The sequence below is a fragment of the Pangasianodon hypophthalmus genome, chromosome 22, assembly GCF_027358585.1.
Source record: "Pangasianodon hypophthalmus isolate fPanHyp1 chromosome 22, fPanHyp1.pri, whole genome shotgun sequence".
Lineage (NCBI taxonomy): Eukaryota > Metazoa > Chordata > Actinopteri > Siluriformes > Pangasiidae > Pangasianodon > Pangasianodon hypophthalmus.
In genome coordinates, this window is record NC_069731.1 from 13,886,116 (window position 1) to 13,910,669 (window position 24,554).

General features: G+C 36.9%; 1 protein-coding gene across 1 annotated transcript in view; it reads right to left on the reverse strand.

The window, feature by feature from the left end:
• The window catches only part of sema5a (sema domain, seven thrombospondin repeats (type 1 and type 1-like), transmembrane domain (TM) and short cytoplasmic domain, (semaphorin) 5A), a 209,275-nt gene that overhangs the window by 112,164 nt on the left and 72,557 nt on the right, over positions 1 to 24,554 (reverse strand). Inside the window, exons 4-5 of the mRNA XM_026938143.3 lie at positions 23,500 to 23,545; positions 3,310 to 3,372 (exon numbers count right to left, since the gene is read on the reverse strand). Coding sequence (XP_026793944.2) covers positions 3,310 to 3,372; positions 23,500 to 23,545 — 109 coding nt within the window. The remainder of the gene's footprint in view (positions 1 to 3,309; positions 3,373 to 23,499; positions 23,546 to 24,554) is intronic.

The following is a 24,554-nucleotide window of genomic DNA, read 5'->3' on the forward strand; positions in this document are numbered from 1 at the left end:
TTAACCCACCTCTTAAAAAAAGACATTTTTTTCTTTTTATTTTTGCTAACATAATTCGGCCAAGAGGCAATGCTCCTCTCTGTTTGTAAATAAAAGCAGATTTAATGTTCTCGACTCATCACAACGAGACATGTTTATGAAAAGGAAAGGGGAAAAAAACATTGAGAAAGCGCTACACTTTGTGGAATAATATAGCAGCTACGGCTGTGCGCATTACAAACAAATGGAGCGGACTGAACCGCATTAATATCAATCAAAGCTTCTTTTTCTCTTCATGTGATGGCCCCGAGGGAACCAGATGCGGACAATTACTCGTAAAATTCGCATTTTATGAGTTTTCAAAAAAAAAGAAAGGTTTCTATTGGTTACATAAAACAATCACTGTCGCAGACTTGGCAGGACCTGAACTGATTAAGCCAAAGTCTTTCCTTCTAATCTTAGCCGTTTCAGCTGATACAGCGGCAGGATGGAAAACAATTCCATGCAAACGGCAACTCATAACCACCAGCACTCAGGAGAAGGTGACTTAGCTTGTAATTCTGAATGACAATCATATGTTGGTCAGCATAGCCCTTATTATAGGCCTTTAACTGCTTCTTAAACCACTTAAACCACAGGAGACTGACGAAAATACACTGGAAGCCCTGGAGGTCGAGGCAGGGTCATATACTGAAGAAGTCATTTCAATTAAGACGAACCGTAAAATCATACATCAGCTTTATTAAACTTGTTTTAGTAGAACGTAAAGGGTTAAAACAGTTAAAGGGTTTTAATATGGCATAAATCTTTAGTATAAACTGCTACATGTTAACTACCTGCATTAGATTTATGCAGTAGGCAAGAAATAATGAGTCTGTAATACACATTTTGCACAAGGATACTGTAATAGCAGGTATGCATGTTTTATAATTAATAATACAAAAGCAACACAACCTCCTAAGCAGAAGCATGGCTATATAAAAGAACTTCATAAAAATGAAAATGATTCAAAGTAGATAAGTATAGGTTTATGAACATATCCATAACTAAACATATCATGATGTCATGGGCTTTCTGTCTAGCCTGCAGCTCATAAAACAAGGCTAAGCTTAAAAAGTGTAATGTAAATAAAATTATTTTAGCTCAGTGGCGTCAAAGTCATTTCAGCTAATGGGCCACAGTCTGATGTCAAGTGGGCCGGACCAAAGAAATCATTTTATTGACCCATAACACATCAACAACTCCTCTTACATGTGTTCATTTATCTGCATTTATCTGAAAGGTACAAATAAAAAACCTCGAAGGTATGACTGCATAAATATTCACCCCCTTTGCTATGAAACCTCTAAATTAGTTCTTTTGGTAAGAGATATGACTATAGTGCGAAATTGTTAGCTTGCTAATAAAATTAATTACACATCGTTAGCACATTTTATCAGTATTTGAGTATATGGCCATGGGTTTATTGCTCTAATTTTCTCCCTAGTCAAATAAAAAAGAGACTAGCTCTTTTTTTCGAACCTTTCAATTCAACCGCAGTCCACAAGATTTGAACATGGTTTCTAAATTCATTTAATGCGACGGGTTTTAGAGCCTTTATAAGGCTGGTCCTGACTCGCAGGCTACATGTTTAACACTCCATTTTAGAACAAACTTTCATAATATCTTGGAGAAGATTTCTATTTTTGATGGTAGGTGGCATATTTTAAATGATAAAAGAACTAAACGAACAAGAACATCTGCCAAATGTGTCAATGTACATCTTCCTGCACTGTAAGGGTGTTAGGTGGATTTTTTTTTTTTCTGCACCATTCTGTGTAAACTGTAGTAGGAGACTGTTGTGCAGGAAAATCCCAGGAGATCACCACTTTCTGGAACACTCACCTCATACTACAATCAGAGACACATTTTCTCTATTCTGAAGTTTGCTTTTGATCTATATCTACATGATTTTATGCATTGCACTGCTGCCACATGATTGGCTGATTGGATAATTGCACGAATGAGCAATGAGTTCCCATAAGAGTGGCCAGAAAGTGTATATATACAAGGAGTCCAGCGCATGGGAAAGGCTTTAGGGTCTCTGTTTGCACTAGAATTGTTTATATTAAAAGAGATAATGGGGCAAGAGGACAGAACATTGCAGAGAAGTGAACAGGACAGGAAGGTTAAACTGACATAGCTTAGCATGACTCAGTGTGTGAGGAGTTCATATTTGTACTGCAAATAGGAAGGGATTTAAGAAAGGAAATCATTTAAACCCTGAATATGCTTTTGGGATTTGTTCTGATTTAGTCAGCCACTGAAAAGACGTCACACTCCAACAGCTTAAAGACCATGGGAAGTTAAGAATTTAAGAATTTTCTTAATAAGAAAGAAACAAGATGAAATCGAGACATTTAATGGACCTACAGTTAATTATTGTAATGCAGTGTAACAGACATTAAAACAAACAAACAAACAAAAAAATTGCAAAATGGTTTGATTGAAGAAATGCATTGTAACTGAATTATCATATTATCATAATGTAAAGTTTTTATGTTATCTGGATCAAATGTATCAAGGGTCTGTGTTAATATAAATAACTGTGCCACTCATCAAACAGCTTCTCTAAGAATAACTAAATGTAAATGAGTTCATTTGGACAGAAAAGTTTAAACAGGGGTTCCTTTTATTGATTTAATTTATTATAATTCAGGTAAAAAGAGGCTATAAATAGGCTCTAATTTTCAGTTAAGGCTTCCTAAAGAGTTCTTCCTTTACTGAATGGAAAACACACTGTTGTAGGCTTTTACACAGAACATTTAAGGAGCCCCTCAGAGGGAAACTGAAGAACTGAAGTGCAAATGAAAGAGCATAGTTTTTAACTGGGGTAGAACTGGGTTAATTTCATACAGAGACTTACAACGAGGTTAGCTTTAGAAATAGATTCCAAGAAAGATGGCTTCAGAAATTGGCTTCAGAAATTGAAAGTGGTTCAGAAATTTCAGAAATATATTGACACAATTCACATGCACAATTTTGATGTCCTGCTTAAGTCCTGCTTAATGTTTAATACCTGTATATATGATTATTCAGTATAGTACTGGGGTCTTCTTTATGTCAGAAACAATTGGTGTAGGATTAATTAATGTAACATCACAGGTAGCTGAATGCACTCGGAGAAAAGCACTAACTACTCTGTTCTGTTTAGATGAACAAACAGACACACATGATTGGTTAAATTCCCACTAATTGACCCAGGGCAGAGGCTGTTATGCAACTCGAGAACCTCGATTTTTACAACCTTAATTATGTACAATGACACTAGAGTGAAGAGGAAACTCTCACCTCTGATTTCCCTCGACTGAAACAGGCACCTTTGGTGAACTCATCACAATGCCACTCTGCCTCCTGTAGAGAAAAACACATTCATAAATACACTAAAACAAACACATCAGTAAATACACGACAAAAAACACACTCATAAACACAGCATCAGTGACGACCAAGGTTGCCTTTGGATTCAATATCATAGTGTTTATTAATTTAATTCAGTTTACAATATATATTGTCTTAAAGCAGCATTACAGAAGTCCTGTTGGTCATTTAGACCCCTAATGAGAAAGCAAGATGCAGCAATGGTGAGGAAAAACTCCCTGAGATCACATGAGAAAGAAACTTTAAGAGGAACTTTGATCACACTACCATTCTACCTCCAGTAGAAGTAAACATACTGAATGTCCAAGTCTTATTTGGTTACGTTATGATAATGGACACCTACTATGTCATGGCATCTAAAAGACAAATGGAGCGCAGTGTTATTCTAAATCGCTCCTGATGGTTATCGATTGATGGAGCATTAATGAACTTGGTGAGAGGGCAAATTTCAAGCGCTAATGCTAACATTAAGCAAAAAGCTTTTCAAGTCAGCTGGAGTGAGGAAGATGGATGTTACTAACATTTTAGAAAAATTACTACTAGATAAACAGAGTTCTCAAACTTGAAGGAACAGTCTGGCTAAAAATGAAAGTTAATGAAGCAAACCATCCTTCTCCTTCTCTTTTAAGGAAAAAACACATAAAAACATTTTTTGGCATCTCATTTGCTGTTAACAAAAGCATAAAATCTGTTTATATTTTAATCAAAGAACAACACCATCACCAACAGTCGTAATTAAAAATATACATAATGATATTAAGTAGTGGCTGGGGCTGATTTCTTTCAAGCCCAGACTGTAGATTCACACAGCCTACAGTTGACAGTTGTGTCAAGTTATTACAGTGAAATGACCCTGGATTTCATGTCCATTGGGCCTAATTTATTTAAATCCTGTTTCACTGGCACATCCATAACATGTCATAACATAACAGTGCCTGAGAAGGCACACATGAAATATAATAGGGAGTGTAATAAACAGGAACAAGGTGGATTACTTTCTCAAAATGGCTTTGTAGGAGAAACTACAAGTAAATAGACTAAGCAAGTATTGTCTAATCAGAGTACAAATTAGACAAACATCAGAACTGTAAGCTTTGTTTTGTTTGAACGAAAGAGCTCATCTTTTCTGTTTAATGTGATTGCCGTCATGATCCTGATCATTGGTTTTAATCACGAGCCTGATCTGGCTTTCAGTGAGTGAGTTCCAGTGTGTATGTGTAATAATTCATGTCTATGATGAGACCTGTGCTATAACACTCAACCATAATGGTTTCGTAATAATAATATAGAGTTACTGATAAGTAGCCTTCCCATTCAATATTCTCAGCAGCTGTCACTACTGCAAACGTACATAATCGCATCAGGTCTTCATGACTAACATTTGTAGCTATCAAATACATTATCCTCAAGGCAGAAAGGTGCCTGTTTGAAGAAAAAAAGCACAGCTTAGAAGCATGGCTTAACTACTTTAATCTTTTCATAGCCTGAAAATAATTGTTTGATAAGCAAGCACAACTAGAGCTAGACGCTAACCTTACTTAAAACAGTACAGGGTATTAGCACATTATCTCTAGAATAACTTTATAAAATGCATCTTTATGATAGCCAACTCCTGTCACACTTCATAATAATCCCCCAATACCTGAGGAACTACAAACGATGACTAATATTGTGCAGAATTTTCTATTTTCACATTTTGCCATTAATAAACACAGGTTAATGTTTTTCTGCTCTAAACTTTTTAATCAGTTCATGAAGGAGTAAAAAATGAGAGGAAAATGTCTTTGCTTAAAGGTTTCTCTTTGCTATCTCAGGAGACTGAATGAGGATTCTGACTTATGTTTCATTTCGGTATCTGTGTCACACAATATTCTATAGAGGACAAAAAAAAAGAGAGAGAGAAATGAAATTCTTCTGAGATTTTACGAAACTCAACAGAGAGAACAGCACTGCTTGACATCAGCAGGACTTGAACACACCATCATGTTTCACTGCTGCACCACCTATTGTTCACTGGTTAGTTTATTGAGTCAAATTATTTTTCCAATGTTAGTCGAATCGGCGTTACTAGATTAAAAATGCTCACATAAAAACATAAATAACCTATTAGGAACAATAAGTACACTTGACTATTTAACATATTCAAATATTTTTTAGACCTGTATTACTACATCTAATATAATATATACTATACACTACATACTAAATAACAGTTGTTAGAATACTGGGCACGTAGTGTCCATTGTAATATTCTTCAAGTATTACAAATGCTAGCGTACTTACAAATGCTAATGTACATTTTTCCAAGTAGTGCCCCTAGATTTATTCCTATTTTTAACTGTATTCTTCATCACATATGGGAAAAAATCTAAATCTTCAATGATTCACATTCAGGCAAACCTCTATAACCATCCATGCCCCGCCCCCAGAAGCGGGTCCTGCTCTACAGTAGTAGCTTGTTAGCTGTAGTAGTAGCTCATTAGCAGCAAACATCATTTGTCAGAATATTTCCAGCTGTGTGTCTCCCCGCAAACTAGTCACTTTTCCAACCACCCTTTGGTTGTGGAAAAAAATGGTTGGAGTTCATTCATTTTAAAGAGGGAGGAATTTACATGACAGGCACTTATTCGAGGAGTGTTTTACCAACTTGCTGGATTATGTTGCTTCCTCAGACACAGCTAGAACACTATTCTTTATACACCACCAGGGATATTTCCCTCAGTAAGAATAAGTACAAGGCTCTTGTTAATTGCTGTTCTCCATACTTAACTAGCTCACTAAGCTACTGTCAGTTTGGTTAATGGCGGGGAGGGCGTGGTAGATCTTAAATGCTATTGGCTGTTGTGTAAGTCAGTCAAACACTTCAACACAGCATCATTCTGTCTTCCTGTTTCAGACAGGAAATACGTCAGAGAAAATTCCCAGCTAATAAACCATTTCATTGGAACTAGCATATGAAAAACACACTCTACCAAAAAAACTGTACATCTCTCCAAATAGACATTAGTATGCTTGCAGTAATTTATTTGAATGAACTTGACACATTATCATCTCAGCCGATGTGAAAACAATGTGTGACTTGATGTCTACTAAAACGCAAGAGGAGTCATATGTGAGATTACTGGCATCTTTGTCTGAGGAGAAAAAGCAGAGAGACGGGAAACTTATGGAGACGTCTTCCTTTTATTTCCGTTTGATTTCATGGCTGTCTAGGAACTATAGAGATAATAAGGAGATCTCTTTTTACATTCTTTTCCTATGGACTGATATTTTCTGACTGGTATGAATGCTAAACTACGAGTTAGTCACGCTACTGTGTAAGACTGAATGGTTGATGCCTGCTGTGAGCGGTTGAAAGCATCAGGCTCTGCTTTAATGCACTCGCTTCATTCTGAGAGTTTTACAGTTTGCAGTGCAGACGAGATTTTGCTCCTCCTCTCCTCTGAACTGTAAAGCACTCAGAATGAGAGTCAGAATGAGAGAATAAATTAAAGCATTATGTAATGCCTTTTCAGAACTATTGAATCTGACAGGCTGACAAAAACCGCTACTGAATTCAAAATTAGCATGTTAGAATTCAGACTAGCATGAAAATATTAGGGTGCTTTTCCATTACTGGGTTGCAAAATGTTAGGAAGTGCAGACTATTAGAAAAAATATGGCCATTGTACAACAGTTTAAGCATCAAGGTTTGAGATGTTGTGCATTCTGAGATGCTTTTCTGCTCACCAGGGTTGTAAAGAGTGGTTATTTGAGTTACTGTAGCCTTCCTGTTAGCTCAAACCAGTCTGGCCTTTGACCTCTCTCGCTAGCAAGGCGTCTCTGACCACAGAACTGCCACTCACTGGAGTTTTTTGCTATTTACACCATTCAAATTTTTGAAGATCAGCACTTTCTGAAATAATCAAACCAGCCTGTCCGGCACCAACAACCAAGTCATTGCGATCACTGAGATTTTTTTTTACATTCTGATGTTTGAGGTGAACTTTACCTGAAGCTCTTGACATTCACACTATATGGGCAAAAGTTTGTGGACACCTGACCATCACACCCACATGTGCTTTTTGAACATCCCATTCTAGATTTATTCCCTCTTTGCTGTTACAATAACCTTCACTCCTCTGGGAAGGCTTTTCACTAGATCTTGGAGCATGGTTGTGGAGATTTCTTCTCATTCAGCCACAAAAGTTTAATGACGTCCGACATTGATGTTGATTCCAGTTGATCTCAAAGGTGTTCAGTGGGGTTGAGGTCAGGCCTCTGTGCAGGACAACTGAGTTCTTCCACTCCAACCTTTGTAAACCATATCTTCATGGAGCTCACTTTGTGCACAGGGGCATTGTCATGCTGGAACAGTTCCTCTTAGTTCCACTGAAGGGAAATCTTAATGCTACAACATACAAAGATATTCTATACAATTGTGTGCTTCTAACTTTATGGCAACAGTTTGGGGAAGACCCACATATTGGTGCGTTGGTCAGGTGTCCACATACTTTTGGCCATATAGTGTATCTGTAGAATCAATACAAGACAAAGAAGTAAACAAGTAAAAACGTTCCTAAAGTGTCCCGTACTACCTGATATATAAACCCTACATTATATTTCACTAACTGTTATGATTGAAACAGGACATTTTGATGAAGAGATTGCAGTTATACTAAGAAATGTACAATACTGGAAGCATTCTGTTATAATTCCATTGTTTTTCTCTACAATACAGAGAGACTTAACCAGTCTGTACACAGTGTGCCTCTCTCTCTCTCTCTCTCGCTCTCTCTCTCAGTTACAGACATTCTTCTCTCTCAGATATTGTTGACTTCTCCAGGCTGAGTGGAGGCATGAATTCATTGACAGCAATAATATATTAGTGTTTACTGCACAGAATGGACTGACTGTTCTCTCGCCCCTGATTGTGACCTTTTATAAATCCCTTTAATAAATTTATTTGTACAGTCAAACCACTGTGGTTCTTTGTTTGGAAAAGTCGACATGTTATGTAAATGCCTACGTAAATGCAAATTGAGCGTGCATGAATTCCAGGAATTTCAGATTTTTCTTTTTAGCTTCAATCATATTATAATGAAGCAATGCCATTTGCTTTTTTTGTTTGTTTTGTTTGTAAATGTTTATCTAGTCTAAAATTGCCTGGAAGAATAAACAGTGGTCAGGGATCATTAATGATTTAAGTGCAGGATTTATTACATAATTATTAAAGAAGACAAGGGCTCTGTAATGTATAATGGCTATTCCTGTTGTCATTACTAAAAGCTTGCTATTATCTCATTTGTCAAGATAATAGTGCCACTAATTACACTTAATCTGTTTTATTCAATATTCAAGTGATTTTTGCTTAAGCATTCACTGCCCTAGGTCAAATATGCAGATGATTTATTCCGGCACGCACGCACACACGCACACACACACACACACACACACACACACACACACACACACACACACATACACATACACACATGCCCTCAGTGTCAGCCCTGCGTGGTTTGTGCATGCTGAGCCGTTCTGCTGATGTGCAGCTTATTTGTAAAGACGAGTGTCCTGAAATAGGCTGCTGAGGCTGGAATGTGTGTTGGCGAGCTGTCAGAAAAGAGAGCACTGTGTGTGTGTGTGTGTGTGTGTATGTGTATGTGTGTGCGTGTGTTTTCACCTCTGTTGCCAGCTGTGTGAAGCTATAAATGAAGTGATAAGACTCTTACAAAAAATGGAGGAAAAAATAAAATCTGTTGGACCCCCTATCTATCTATCTATCTATCTATCTATCTATCGATATAAATATCTGAATGAAATGAAAGCTGAAATTCTGTTGTCTCATATTCATTTTTTGATCTCATCCCAAAACATCTTCAGTGTATAGCAAAAACAAAAGAATTGGCCTTGCTGTTCTTGTTGTCTGTCTGACTATCTATCTATCTATCTAACTATCTATCTCAATTGCATGTTTTGCAAACTATCGTCCTTCCTAGCAACTATTGCTAGCAGGAGATTCTTTTAACTTGGACACAGTTGAATTCCATTTCCTCTCCTTGCACATGAAAATGAGGAGGAGTACTCACTAGCTTTCAAAGGCGAGGTGGAACTCTTCCTGTAAATAGGACGAAAGTTGAAATGATTGCTATGGGAGAGTTCATGGTCCAGCCTGAACATCCGAAACCTTTTATTGGAAGTAATTGAATTAACCGGCCTCAGGACTTCGCTAAAGTTAATTAGCGCAAGTAATCGTTTTCACCGGCAGCGGCTAATTGCAGGGGGGAAATTAATGAAATCCAATCTAGGGCTGAGATCCTGTCATTTATTCTGAATGTGAAAGTGGAAGTATAGAATGCAAAGTCCAAAGTGCTACCTCTATTTCCCACTAATTCAGAAATCATAACTTGCACCATGCTGTCTGTGTGATTGTTTTACATAAAAAGAAAGTAAGGAAATAGTTTCAGAAATCAGAATGAAATCATATCTATTGAGGCTTACAAAACCTCCAGCTGACACAGTAAAACCATCAAACATAATGACGACTTTATATATACAACAAAAAAGAGGAAACTGTGATGGACTATATTAGGGTTTATCATCTTATCCTTCTCTCAGCATGCATAACATTTCATAATGGCTTTGTTATTAAAGTGTCCCTGAAATCTAAATTGATGTTTCAGAGCTTTTTTTTTCACCTCTCAATTAGTGTTGTGGACAGCAGCATGATTGTACATCTAGGGAGAAAATACAACAAAATGTTTTGGAGATGTTCTTTTTTTCAAATTTTATATTTATATTTACTAAATAACACGTTTTTGTACTAGCTTTGTGATCTTCCAATTATACTCTCTAGAACATATTTTATGTCCCACCCCCAGGGGCAGATCTTCCTCTAAAGTAGAAGCTATGGTCACTATGGACTGTCACTATGGACAGTCAACCTCATCTCAAACTTATTGCTCTATGATATCGTCTTTGTTAAAATCAACAGGTCTGGATGAGAAATCCTCCATAGTTCAAAAAAAGGCTCTTGTTTCCCAAATGTAGCTAGTTTGCTAAGCTACTGTCAAGGTTGTGTAGATTTGGTGGTGGTTTTGTGTATCTTGAATGCTATTGGATATTGTGTAAATCAGTCAAACACTTCAACAATCTGACTTCCTGTTTCAAAATGAAATACAGTATGTCAACACACACAATCAAATCATGACTCTTAAGCTGTTTCATGTTTGCTTAATTTGTAATCATTTTTCATAAACATGTCATTAACATTAACAATAATTCAGCCACATCTACACACATTAACACCACCACCTTAACAGAATCACCATTATGTATGAACTGCAAAAAAAACAAAACAAAAACTCTACTTCCGTTGCTATAATGTGTGTGCAAACAGATCTCACATCATTTCCAGCAGCACCAGTGAATCAGAGTGATATAGTTGTATTTGATATGAATATGAATATGGTGTTATTAAAGCTCTGAGTGCTAACCCTGCCCCTCACCTTAAACTTAAACAATCACACTTTATTCAATTCAGATTCATTTACAATCATGAGAGTGTATTGATGTCAAGGGACAAGATATCTTCACCCTCAGCTAATCCTCATTCATTCTGCATCAGTCCCCAAACTCCACACTAACACAGCACCAGGGATGCACCTTATGGAGAATTAATGCAGGGAAAGAAAAAAAAAAGGACATTTATTTCTCAGTTGGTGGCTTATTAATGGTAGATTTATTATCTAGCCTGCTCTCAGGAACCTGTTCAGCTGCTGAATAGATGAAGAAAGTGGAGTGGGCAGTTTAGCTCACAACACAGTGTGATCTGAATACAATGCAAACTCCTCCTGGCGATTAATCAATGCCTATAGGAGCACTGGTACAGTATGCAGTAGAATAAACAAAGCTGTAGAAGAACTCCTCCAAGAAAAAAAAAGGATTCTGAGAGTACAAGAGAAAAAAAACATATAGTGCTTCATGATCTCAAGAGTTTTAAATTTAACCACCCTCTGTCAGAAGATTCTTGGTAACAGTTATGCTGTTATAGGAAAATAATCAATATTGAGATAGTGTGACGTCGATTATTTTTCTATAACTGCACATCCCGAAGTATTTTGCAACATGGGAGACTCAGGTGATGAGGATCCATGTGCAGAAAATGTAATAAACATCGAGCAGACACAATAAAGAGATCAGAGTCAAGAAGGCAGGCAGAGGTCAGAACACAATATTGCTCAGATATCAAAGCCAAAGGGTTATCCAACAAACATGTCCAAGGAACAAAGCAAGGGTCAAGGCACATCAAGGCAAACACAATGAACTCTGCTTAGATGCTACACAATACGTAGTGATTCTGAAAGAATACCCATGAACCATTTATACAGTCCAGGGGCCTCATTTATCAACCGTGTGTACACATAGTTTTGTGCATAAACTGTGCGTATGCACATTTCTCTGCATTGAATGGAATTTATCAAGTTTTGCTTATGAATGAGGATGTGTGTATATTTCCACAAACTCCTGTGATAAAAAGAAAAAAGTGGTAGAAAAATGCAATAGCAGGTAAACTTACTATGCAGTGACACAGACGGAATGTAAAGTAAAATCACAAAAAAAGAACATTTAAACATTGATTTAGATTATGCATTGTTTGAAGATTTGGCTCATGCCAGATATATATATATATCCATGTATACATATACATACATACATATATGTGTGTCCTTAAGTATTTGGACAGTGACCCAATCTTCGTAATTTTACACCACCACAGTGGATTTGAAATGAAGCAATCAAGTTGTGATTGAAGAGTAGACTTTCAGCTTTAATTCAGTGCATTAATCGTTTAGGAATTACAGCCCCTCCATATCCACAGGCTCAAAAGTAATTGGATAATTGACTGATAAGCAGTTTCATGGCCAGTTTTGGCCTGTTTCCTTGTTATTTCATGACAAGTTAAGGAGATAAAAGGTCTGGAGGTGATTCCAAGTGTTGAATTTGCATTTTGTAGCTGTTCATGGGAACTCTCAGTATATACAGTCCAAAGAGATGTCAAGTGAAGGAGGCCATCATTAGGCTGCAAAAAACAGACCTATCAGAGAGATAGAAGAAACTTTAGGAGTGACCAAATCAACAGTTTGGTACATTCTTAAAAAGAAGGAATGCATTGAGCTCAGCAACACAAAAAGACCTCGAGGACCATGGAAGAAAACTAAAGTGGATGAAAGTCAAGAACACTCTGGAGGAGGTGGGCGTATTATTGTCAATGTCTACAATAAAGAGACGCCTTCATAAATGTAAATACAGATGGTTTAACTCAAGATGCAAACCGCTGGTAACACTCAAGAATAGAATGGCCAGATTAGACTTTGCTAAAAAACCTCTAAAAAAGCCTGACCAGTTCTGATGAAAGATTAACTTGTACCAGAATGATGGGAAGAGAAGAGTATGGAGAAAGAAAGGAAGGGCTCATGATCCAAAGCATACCACACCATCTGTCACATGTGATGGAGGCAGTGTTATGGCATGGGCATGTATGGCTTCCAGTGGAACTGGGTCACTGGTGTTTATTGATGATGTGACTGCTGATAGAAGTAGAAGGATGAGTTCTGAAGTGTATAGAACTATACTTTCTGCTAAGATTCAGGCAAATGCCACAAAACTGATAGGACAGCACTTGGATAATGACCCAAAACATACCTTAAAAGCAACCCTAGAGCTTCATAAGGCAAAGAAATGAAATGTTCTTAAATGACCTCAACCCAATTGAGCATGCTTTTCACAACGACCCACAAACAAGCAGAAACTGAAGGCGGCTGCAGTAAAGACCTGGCAAAGCATCTCAAGGGAGGAAACTCAGCATGGATTTCAGACTTCAAGCAGTCATTGACTGCAAAAGATTTGTGTCCAAGTATTAAAAAGAATCCTAATATGTATGATTATGTTATTTTGTCCAATTACTTTTGACTCTGTGAAAATGGAGGGGCTCTGTAACAAATGGTTATAATTCCTAAATGGTATTTTTGTTGAATTAAAGCTGAAAAGTCTACACTTCAGTCACATCTTGATTGCTTCATTTCAAATCCATTGTGATGGTGTACAGGGGCAAAATTTGTGTCACAGTCCAAATATTTATGGACCTGACTGTATTTATTTATTTATTTATCGGACAAACTACTCATAAAAGTGCCAAATAAAGCATTTTTGTTTTGCTCTACTTCATGCAACGGTATCTTTACTTCACTGTCTGTGAAGTTGATCTTCTTAGATCCTTTGGCCTGCTCCCAGTCGTCTGAACCAAGCAACACCGCGAGCAGGCTACTGTGCTTTATAAAGGGAAGTTGTTTACCATACATGGCTATTTCAGGGCATGGCTTGAGCGTGGCTGTGCACGAGCACATCAACTTACAATGTGTGGGATTCATCACTGGCCATTGTTTACAGCTCTGCATAAATACCTGCAACTGTCTTATTCTACAACTGTCACCATCTCCACTTCCTGACAGCACTACTCTTGCATAGTGGTTCAGAGTGGTTCTACACGTAGATAGGCTGGTTTACATTGGACTAAAGGATCCGACACAAAACCTAACATAAAAGTACTAATATGCTATTACATTGTTGTTTTGGATATATAATTACCATACAATATTCAATGACAAAATAGAATGGAGGAGCAGGAAGTGATAAATACAGTAAAAATAAAGTTTACATTTACATTCAGTAAAGATTACATTGTACATGTCATATTTCCCCCTACATTCAGTCTCTCCAAACAAGAGAAAATTTTGTTTTAAATACTTAAGGGTAGTGTTCATAGGGCTACACAACTCCTACATGACAAGTCCTTCATGACAATTTTCTCTAAAGTTTCAATTATAATAAATTACATTTTGATGATTGACATCACCATTATGTGACTCTGACATAACAGATGTACTATAAGTTTAGTTTTCAGGGCTGTATGTACATTATATCAACAAAAAAATCAACCTTATGTCCACAAAAAAGCAACCTTACTTGATTCAGGTGTTACGTCAACCTGACAAAAGCAGCCTTTATGACAAAAAAAATTGTTATAAATGCTTATGCAGATGTTATGCCTAATAACAGTTCCCTTAAGCAAAGTGTTACCGAAACAAATCAATCATTTCTGGTATCTGCTGTGATATCACACCTGCCATTAACACGTTAACAAGTGGGAAAACTACTATAACTGCTAGAGAGACATACTTACCAATTATACAACACTAACAAATAGGCATATTATAATAGGACAAAAAACTACATAGCTAGAGGGCAAAAAAAACATCTTTTAATTCAGAAAAGATGTGCATTCAAATATACACTACGAGAGGCGATGCGTTATTGCTGTAAACCTGATCCCTCAGGCTGTAAATAGACTTATATAATTTTTTCATATTTTAAATGGTTGCAGTAGGAATCACAAGAACCTGCCAAGGAGCAATTTTAAAACCTCCACCGTTTTGTAAAGAGTGTATTCATGCCGGGAGAAAATTTATCACTGAAAAGTAAAAATCATGAGGTGGGTAAACAGCATGCAGAATAATACTGAATACATCCGGGCTGCACCACACTGGTTTATAGCTACTAGCTTTTGGATGAAAAGCTCAAAGCAGATCAGTCGGTAGCACAGAACCAACAACTGCTACACTCCCACAATTCCTACTGCAGCAATTTTGTCACAAATAATTTCTGAACATGAACTGATGTTCACGTCATGTTAAACTATAGAAATGTTCTGACTAAATGGTTTATTCTTGTTTGTATATGTTTTACTTTTGTGTGGAATCCCTGGTGATCAACAGTCAGCAGCCTACTACTGAAAACTACAGGCTTTTCTGAACATACTGTATGTTGCTGTCTTATTTGTATATATCTCAATCTCAAGATCTAACATTTCAAAAATCTGGTTATGCCCAAAAGTGAAAAGGAGAAAATTGCATTTAAAGACTCTATTCCAATTCCACCTAAATACCCGTTTAAAAATCTACTTACGGAAAAACAACTGGCATATTTTAAAGAATTAACCAGGCAATGTTTTTCCAGTCTTAAACTGTCCAGTATACATGAGTCTTTGCCCACTTAGCCTGGCACATTTTTCCCCATTCTGATGTCTGATGTGAACTTTACTTGAAGTGCTTGACTTGTGTCTGCGTGATTTCATGCATTGCACTGCTGCCACATGAATCATGGCTGATATGCAATTATCCTATCACGTGGCGTACAGGTGTTCCTATTATAGTGGCAAGTGAGTGTATATTGTAATATTTAAAAAGTAACATCATACAATACATATTAATGAAGCAGCATTAAAACCATGACATTTCATGACATGTTCAGATATCATTACTTATATTGTCATAAATAACAGCTATGACAATTATTAGATCATAATTATTAGATTCACTAACAAACAAAAACGTTTTTCTCAAATGCATGTACCATAGAAACATTTTTTTTAAAAATTTCTAATAATAACGCCTGTTAATTCACTACAGTTTAGTAATAACCACAGCATATATATATATATTCATATGCAGGGTGTCCGAAAAGTCAGGAACCAATGGGAGTTAAACTACATACATGTGATTTATTTACTGATTTATTTCCACTTATTTTTATCTTTTATTCCTTACAAGTGAAAAAAATGGCATTAACATTGGATGAAAAGGTAGACATAGTGCTTCTTGGTGCTTCTTGGTACCCTGTATAATATACTATACATTTACATTTAATGTTTGCATTATAGCCTGAAAAACATAATCTGATGCAGGGTTTATGAACTTCAGTTCTCCTGCCCTGCCCAGGAACATCTCTTTGAACTTCTACCCCTACCCTCAACACACCAGGCCCAACTCATTAAAGGCTTAATAATTAGCTGTCCAGTTGGAACAAGTGTGTAAAAATGGTAAATTCTAATCTAATGGAGGCAAAATGTCCAACTAAAAAAAAAAAAAATTCAGCCCAAGAGAAAATCCTAATACCACAGGAAAACCATAGATCTTCCAACCATGACAACAATGATTAAATGTTAAATGTACAGATTCAGTCAAATTTATAATATAAAGACACGCCCATTTCACTACTTTTAGACTTTTTCTTAAATCTTAAACTGTTAAAGCTTATTATTAATCCATGTGTTTTTGTCCAACTTACTCTATTTTTGTTCAACTTATTCAGACTGGAATGTTCAGTGCCACCTCCCTTCAAACCTTGCTGTCAAAGAATATAATCCAAGCACAGACACAGCTCTGGATCGACGAAACATCATTTTCTTGTCTCCAGACTGCTCCTCTGATCTGAACTTTATTTTTTAATGCTGCCAGAGTATCTACTAGAGAACAGGAGCCACAGTAGATTATGATATCAGGCCTCTGACTCAATCGATACAAGTGTGAACTCTATATCTAGAATTGCATTTCAGACAACCTGGCAGACACATGGGACAAAAACACTGATGTCACTGCAACACAGTGAGCTGTGTTTCAGCATGATGAATAAAAAGCTTAACCTGATGGATGAGCATTATATAATGTCATAAATATACAGACCTATGTGTGTATGTATACACACTCAGAGCACACTTGGTTGTTGTTGCCAAATGGGCGGATTTGAATATTTCAAGACCTGCTGATGTCCTGGGATTTTCACACACAACAGTGTCTACAGTTTGCACAGAATTGTGCGTAAAATAAAAAACATCCAGTGAGTGGCAGTTATGTGGGTTGAAGCGCTTTCTTGATGAGAGAGGTAAGAGGAGAATGGCTAGATTGGTTTGAGCTTCCAGGAAGTCTACAGTAACTCAGTTAACCACTCTTTACAACCACGGTGAGCAGAAAAGGATCTCAAAAGCATCTCAGTAATCTAGTGCAATCGGCAATCTAGTGTTAAACAGAATAAAAATAGATGAAAGAATTTTAAACTAAAAAAGTCAACTCATAAATTAACAAAATAACAAATTAACCACTCTTTACAACCATGGTGAGAAAAGCATTTAAAAAGCATCTCAGTAATCAACCAATCTAGTGTTAAATAGAGTAAAATCAGATCAAAACATTGATGAAAGAAATTTAAACCAAAAAAAAAAGTCAACACATACATTTATTAATAAAATATGAATTAATAAATGAATATACACGTTTTTTGGGGTGAATTTTCCCTTTGTGAGTTCAAGGTCTGGCAGACCCTTATGACTGAACAGCTTAACTTTGTGCTTGTATTGAATTCTGCCTCACTTTTTGTCATTTGTTCGGTTAAAAAAGTGTTTGCCAAATTAAAAAAAAATTCAAGCACAGACAAGCATCAAGTGATTTCTTCCTATACAGCACCTAGTAGTCCTTCAATTATTTGAGCTTATACTGTATGTGAATAGACATGATACCAAAATATGTAGTCTAAATACAATCTTAAAACTTAACACATCATTGCTACTAAAACATTTACCATGTAAGAAAATCAGTAAGAGTCAAAATCATTGTCTCTTCCAAAGCATGTCTCTCTCTGTCTATCTCTCTTACTCTCTACCTTATACTAAGGGTTATATTACACATCTAAAGCACATACCTTTTACCACCAACAACTACAAGACAGCCGAAAGACCCTAGTGGCTTCCATTTTCTGCACAATGGTGGAAACATGCTCGGAGGAAAGCGCTATCTGCCCTCTTCTGTATAAATGACACTCACAGATGCCCACTAGTGCTAGTGTTTACAGGAGAAAAGAGCATGTCATCCCTCCCCACCCAGAAACAATGGCCAGTTTTGCTCTTTTGGCTCTCATCCATGGATGGCTGTGAGATTCGAAATTGCAATCTTCCAATGATAGGGTGAACACTTTTCTGTTGCGCCACTCAGGAGCCCCCAGACCTGGGTTGTACTTGACACATAACTGTTAATTTCTCTTTAAAAATGTTCCACTGTCATCAAGACTGTCGTCCTGAGCTGCTTCTCAAATCGAAAACTTTAACACTTAAGAGTATTTACTAATCGACAATATTCATAACACTGGTATGCAAAACATATTAATTCATAGACTTATCCACTGGTCTAGAATAGTACATATGTATGCATCCTGAGACACAGCTCTTCATTTGGGATATAAATAAAGCAGGATACATGCAGAAACCATTTTACATAAATGTATGCGTGATGGTCAGTATAGGAACATTCTTAACTGCTTCTACAGAAGCATCATAGAGAGGGTACTGACCTGTAGCTTCATCCTGCCTAAAATAACCCTGTTATGTTTTAAATATATTTGAAAGATGGGATGTAGTAAACTTTTGTAAATCCAGTCACTATATGCAAAAGTTTGTTTTCCTGCTAAAAATCAGTGCACGGAAATGTGTATACAGGGAAATGGAGAGAGCCAAATTGCTTTTCAAATTGCCAAACAAACATCTTGATCCTGAAGTTTGTGGCCAGAAAAGTGTACAAAAAACATCATTACATTATATGGGACCTTATCCCATGGGCAGAGCATCTTAGGCTGAGAGTAGCCATAGACATTAAAGTAGGTACTGCAGATTATCCAGTCTATTGATTGTTCAATTCCCTCATATCTGGAAGAAGGTTACAAAACATTTTGGCAGATTCTCCCTGATTCATAAACAGCTACTTCCATTAGGCCATCAAACCAATTAACTCATCTGCTGGAGGGTTCTTCAAACTGGATTAATATCAAAGCTCTTCTCTTAATCTTTCATCTTCCTTATTCAGCCTCTTTACATGTAACACACTGCATTTTACTTATGTGCACAAGACTTTTTTTTTCTATTGCGCACAGGGACTGCCATTTTATCTGCAGAGGCTAAGGAGTAAGCTTACAAAGATCACACAATCGATCAATGCAACTACAAAATAGTCATTTTTACTAGAAATTCTCACGTAATCTGTCTTATTGCCTATTTTGTTGCTGTCCTACACTCAACATTTGCAAAGTTTATTGTATAGTGTAACAAACAGTTTTGTGTTTCTTGCATTATTATACCTTATTTTCTTGTTACTTATCCTATTCTGTGGTTCTGGGGTCTGATATCTTGTTCTTCACTTGGCTTATGGTACATACAGTATATGAACCCTTTGGTAAAGAAGCATGGGGTTTTGCTAAAGAAGATGATCTTGTAATATATGGGAGCCTGGGGCAGTTAGCTGGAATTACAAAGTCTTTCATTTTCAAGAATCAAGTCTAAGTCAGGGCATGGTACATGAAGACCTGTTTAGTGGAAGTAAATACTTAAACCAGAATAAAACCTGGTAAATCAAGGTTAGAGGCAACAGGCAAGGCTTAACTATAAAATATGGTTAGCAAGGTACAACAAAGTTAAACAACAAAAATAAATTAATAAATAACATAAACCAGAGACAATAACCAGGAAACATGTATCAAGTAACAAGAAGTGGGAAAGAAGAGCCAGAAAAATCCAGGGCCAAGTAACAAGAACCAAGGACTGGGAGACAAGAATCAGGAAATGGACACTTAGAAACAAGGACCAGAAAACTAGAACTGAAAAAAGAGAGCCAGGAAACAAAGGCTAAGAAACCCAGAGTGGCCAACAAGGACTGGGAAACAAAGGTCAAGAAACAATAACCAGGAAAGAAAGATTGAGGAACACAGGCAAAGAAATGAGGACTGATATTCAAGAGCTGAAACCTATGGACCAAGTAACAAAGACTGAGAAACCCAGATTGTGAAACATGGACCAAAAAAAAAAAAAAATAAAATCAAGGACAAGTCTAACATGCTACTGGAAAATTAAAAACCTAGGAACCAAGGAAACAAGGAACAAGCAATCACACCTCAGAACCACTGGAACAATATGTGCGAAAAACACATATAAACTGAAATTATGATAACAGACAAATTCCACATAAGGCTTATTGGATGTGCACGGTTGATAACCAAATTCAGGATTACATGAAGAAACTAAAACTAAAAAAAAAGACTAGAAAAATATACCAGAAATGTAGACAGAGAAAAAAAAGACCATGGAACAAGGACTAGGAAACAAAGACTATGTGTGTTTCTCAAACGGAAGGCTGTGTCCTAGTGAGGCTGCATGTTTCCTAGAACAGTCCTTTTGAGGCTTCTATGCTAGACTCCTCCTCAGCATTGAATGCTAGAATAAGACGGCCTAGTAAGTCCGCATGGCTACTTCAAGGCCACGTCATGAAGGTTTCCCCCTGCGGTCACGGCGCAAAAACTTTGAGAGTTGCTATTGAAAACGTTGCTATTTAACAAGTGCTATTGAAGATGACTGAGGTCGTTTATAAGTACTATTGATTTTTTTGTTAATGTAGTATTGTAATACTATTTAAAAGTAATTTAGGAAAATACCTTTTATAAATCTTTATATTAACTGATTTTATATAATGCAATAAAGCGAATGAGAATCAAATGACAACCGTTTGTGGTCTCCCAGTGGTTTATAACATGGGCAGCATTTAGTTTACAACAAAACAAAAGAAAACATGAATGCCTTCATCTCCAACAACACTATTGGTCTTCTTTACCTTTCATTTTTACCTTTCATAACAAACCCAGGGGTGCTCAGTGCCAACTTGTGTCCCGCCATTTTTTTTTTGGTGAATTTCGGAAAGTGTGCAAAGGATTGTGGGTGATTGGAGGACGTGAAGGACACACTGATGCAAAGGATTGTCCATCCTGCTGAATGAAGGCCACGAAGCGAAGGCTGCCTTCCAAGGATCCTTCAAATTGAGACAGCCTTCGGTGGCGCTTGATGACGTGGCAGCCGAGATATGCAGCCTTACTAGGATACTTTTGAGAAACACCCTAAGAAACCCAGAGTGGCAAACAAGGACTGAAGAAACAAGGATAGTCTAACAAAGACCGAGAAACACAGACTGGGAAATGAGGACCAAGATGCAAGAGCTGAGATCCATTGACAAGAAACAAGGACTAAGAAACACAGATTAGGAAGCATAGACCAAAAAACAAGGACAAGTTTGACAAGGCTCTAGAAAACTAGGAACCTGGAAACCAAGGAAACGAGGAACAAGCTATAAAACCTCAGAACTGCTGGAATAATATGTACAAAGAACACATATAAGCTGAAACTAGGAAAACAGCAGAAAAAGACATATGTGAGACAAATTACACATAAGACTAATTATTAGGAACAGGTGCTGACAATGATCTGGAGCATGGAACTGGCAGAACTGGAGCAGGATTGAGCTGAGATACAAGCTCAATTTGTCTAAGATTCAAGAGCTGCGATCCATGGACTAAATAACAAGGACTGAGAAAACCAGACTGCGAAATACAGACCAAAAAACAAGGACATGATTAACAAGCTACAGAAAAATGATAAAACTAGGAACCAAGCAACAAGCAATCACACTTCTGAACTGCTGGAACAATATGTGCAAAGAACACTACTAAATAAGTATTTAAACTGACATAGGATAACAACTAGGCTTGTGTGATACAACAATTTAATTGTCTCTACATAATATTACACTGCTACAGTATCCAGTGACAATTAATCTAATTATATTATATTATATTATATTACCAGATTTTCCAACCTGCATAGGAGCTCCGCAATTAAACACTGTACATTCGTACAGGTTATCACTCAAAATACACCAAAAGACCAGTCTTTTTTTTTTTCAGTATTAATCTGGAATGATTAGCACAGGTGTTTTGAGCTCGCCAATATTAACTGACACCACCTAGAAGCCCCGCCCCTTCCCCATCTCATATGCTCTTGACTGGATTCACTCGCTAAATGGAGAATATTTTGAATTTATTATTATGAAATAAAATCTATCCTTGGAAGTTCAACTTAGCTATCATTAGACAAGTATATAAGTAACATCAGTTAACTATATTTATTAGGGACACCAACAAAAAATTTTGACCAAAAGTGGTTTTTGAGTGAATACTGACGGCCTGACTTCCCATTGCATGCATTTGCAACAGCACAGAAGCCTATTCAGTCACTTGTTCTGAACAGAAATCTTGAGTAAATAACAGAAATCTTGAGTATGCCTTCTCTTTAACATACATGCATGTTAACAGAAGTTCGATTCTGCAGAAGAGGTTGAAATTCTGCACAAAACTGGCAAACAATGCCTAGCTGATAATGTTGCTAATATTACTACGCCCTCTCATACTCTCCTTAAACCTGAAATGGTGGAAATGCTATGGACAATTAAATCGTTTATCATTAGTTTTTAAATGGTAAATCACGAGCAGGGAAAAATCCATATTGCACATAACAACAGAACAACACACAGGTTTGCTAATTACACACAACCCTAGCTGATAGGAAGAGATGCTAACGATGATCAGAAGCATGGGCTGGTGCAGGACTGAGGCAAAGCAGGAACTAATTAGCAAATGTTCAAGACTCATCTTGTCTTCTCTCCACATGTTCGATTACAGCAACGTAACTCTAAGCTGTGGGAGGCCAGTATTTTACGCAATCTTTACAAGTCTAAACAGTCGCTGTCTCTCCCATATGGTGCTTCAAAGGAGTCTCTTGTCGACAGGGAGAAAGTCCACATGATTTCCCAAAGGTGTTAAATGTTTACATGGCTACATAGAGGGTTACAAGATGCTTAACTCAGCAGGGGGAAAGATGACAAAGTGCAAATTGCAGCCACACAATAACAGCGAAAACCTGTACAGTTCTCTAATATACACTCCTTGAGAGGAAAGTGCTGAGTTCAAATAGTTGGGAGGAATATACAAACAGTGATAAATGAGTAGAGACCAAAAACCGTGACTGTACTTTCCTGTATGAGAGAAAAAGTCTATTTCAAGTGCATTCTTCTCATCTTATATAAAGCCAAAATTACTACAAACATCAGAATGTACACTGTCCCATTGAGTCCTGCCTATTTTTGCTTTTATTTAAGCCGCTTGCATTCCACTCCCAACTGCAACACACTGTTTTTTTTTTCCAGACTCTGCAACACATTTTTTTCTCGCTCCATAGACTCTCTGAATGCCAGTGTAATTTTGTCCTGCACAAAGCCGCAGCAGCAGCATCTAAGGCTGACCTGGTGTCTCTGAGGCTTATAGGAAAAGAGAAAATGAGAAAAAGCCTACTGGTTTTCACACCTGGATCAATGAAAGATCCTCCAAATGCAGCCTGAAGAGATGATTTCTGGAAAAAAAAGGGAGAGAAAAGACAAACCTGGGTGACTTTGCTAATGGAGGAATTATGATTTAAGATAAAAAAGCAGACCTTTGTTGCATAGCTGCTCTATTTAAGCAAAAGGTTATGAAGCTTTAATTAAAATCTCTGAATATGAGTGTAGAATAATTGAATGTTCCCCAACCCTTTTGACTTCTCCGCATTTATATTATCCAATTAGCCATTTTAGTGTATGTCTTTTTCCCTACTTAGCAATGTGTCATTGCTCCTTCTTTTTAGAGCAATACACCTACAATAATTAGTTTTAATTTGCCAATCTGTCTGCTCTTCATCACAACAGTGTGTCCATTAAACACAATTTTGAAGGAAACAGAGCTCAAATGTCCATTTCTTTTATCTAAACACTTCCTGATGTGTGCACAGCTTACATGAAGCTGGCACAAAGGTTTGTTGGTCTCTCATTTGAGATGCCCCGTGGCTAAATATATGTCTGAGTGAAGGGTTGTCCAAAAAAAACAACAGCTAATTACACCTTCATATAAAAGCAGCACACCTCATCTCAGGACACGTGACTAACCTGAGTTTATTTAGAACCAGGTCTATATTTTCTTGTTTGATTTTGCTATATGGTCAGGGTTCAGATAGCAGGAGTTTAAACCAGGTATTAACTGTACAGCCTGAAGACAAGATTTTTGAACGAAAACAAGAAAAACAAACAAAAAGAATCTGAAACAGTAGATGACCCATTATCTCATATGTATTCACTATGCCAAGGTATGTTTGGTGTCTAAATTTTGCTTCTTTAGGTTTGTACTGGACCTATGACGCTAATACAGCTAACAAATAAGGGATGCTTATAATGTCCAGTTTAGAATGATGAAAGTTGCTTGTATTATATATTTTATGCGTGTCATATTGGACCTATATTATTGTTCAAATTAAACGTTAGACCTCCTACGTGAGTCTGATATCAGTGACAATCAACTATGTCCTGAGAAAGAAAGTAATTAAGCTTGAA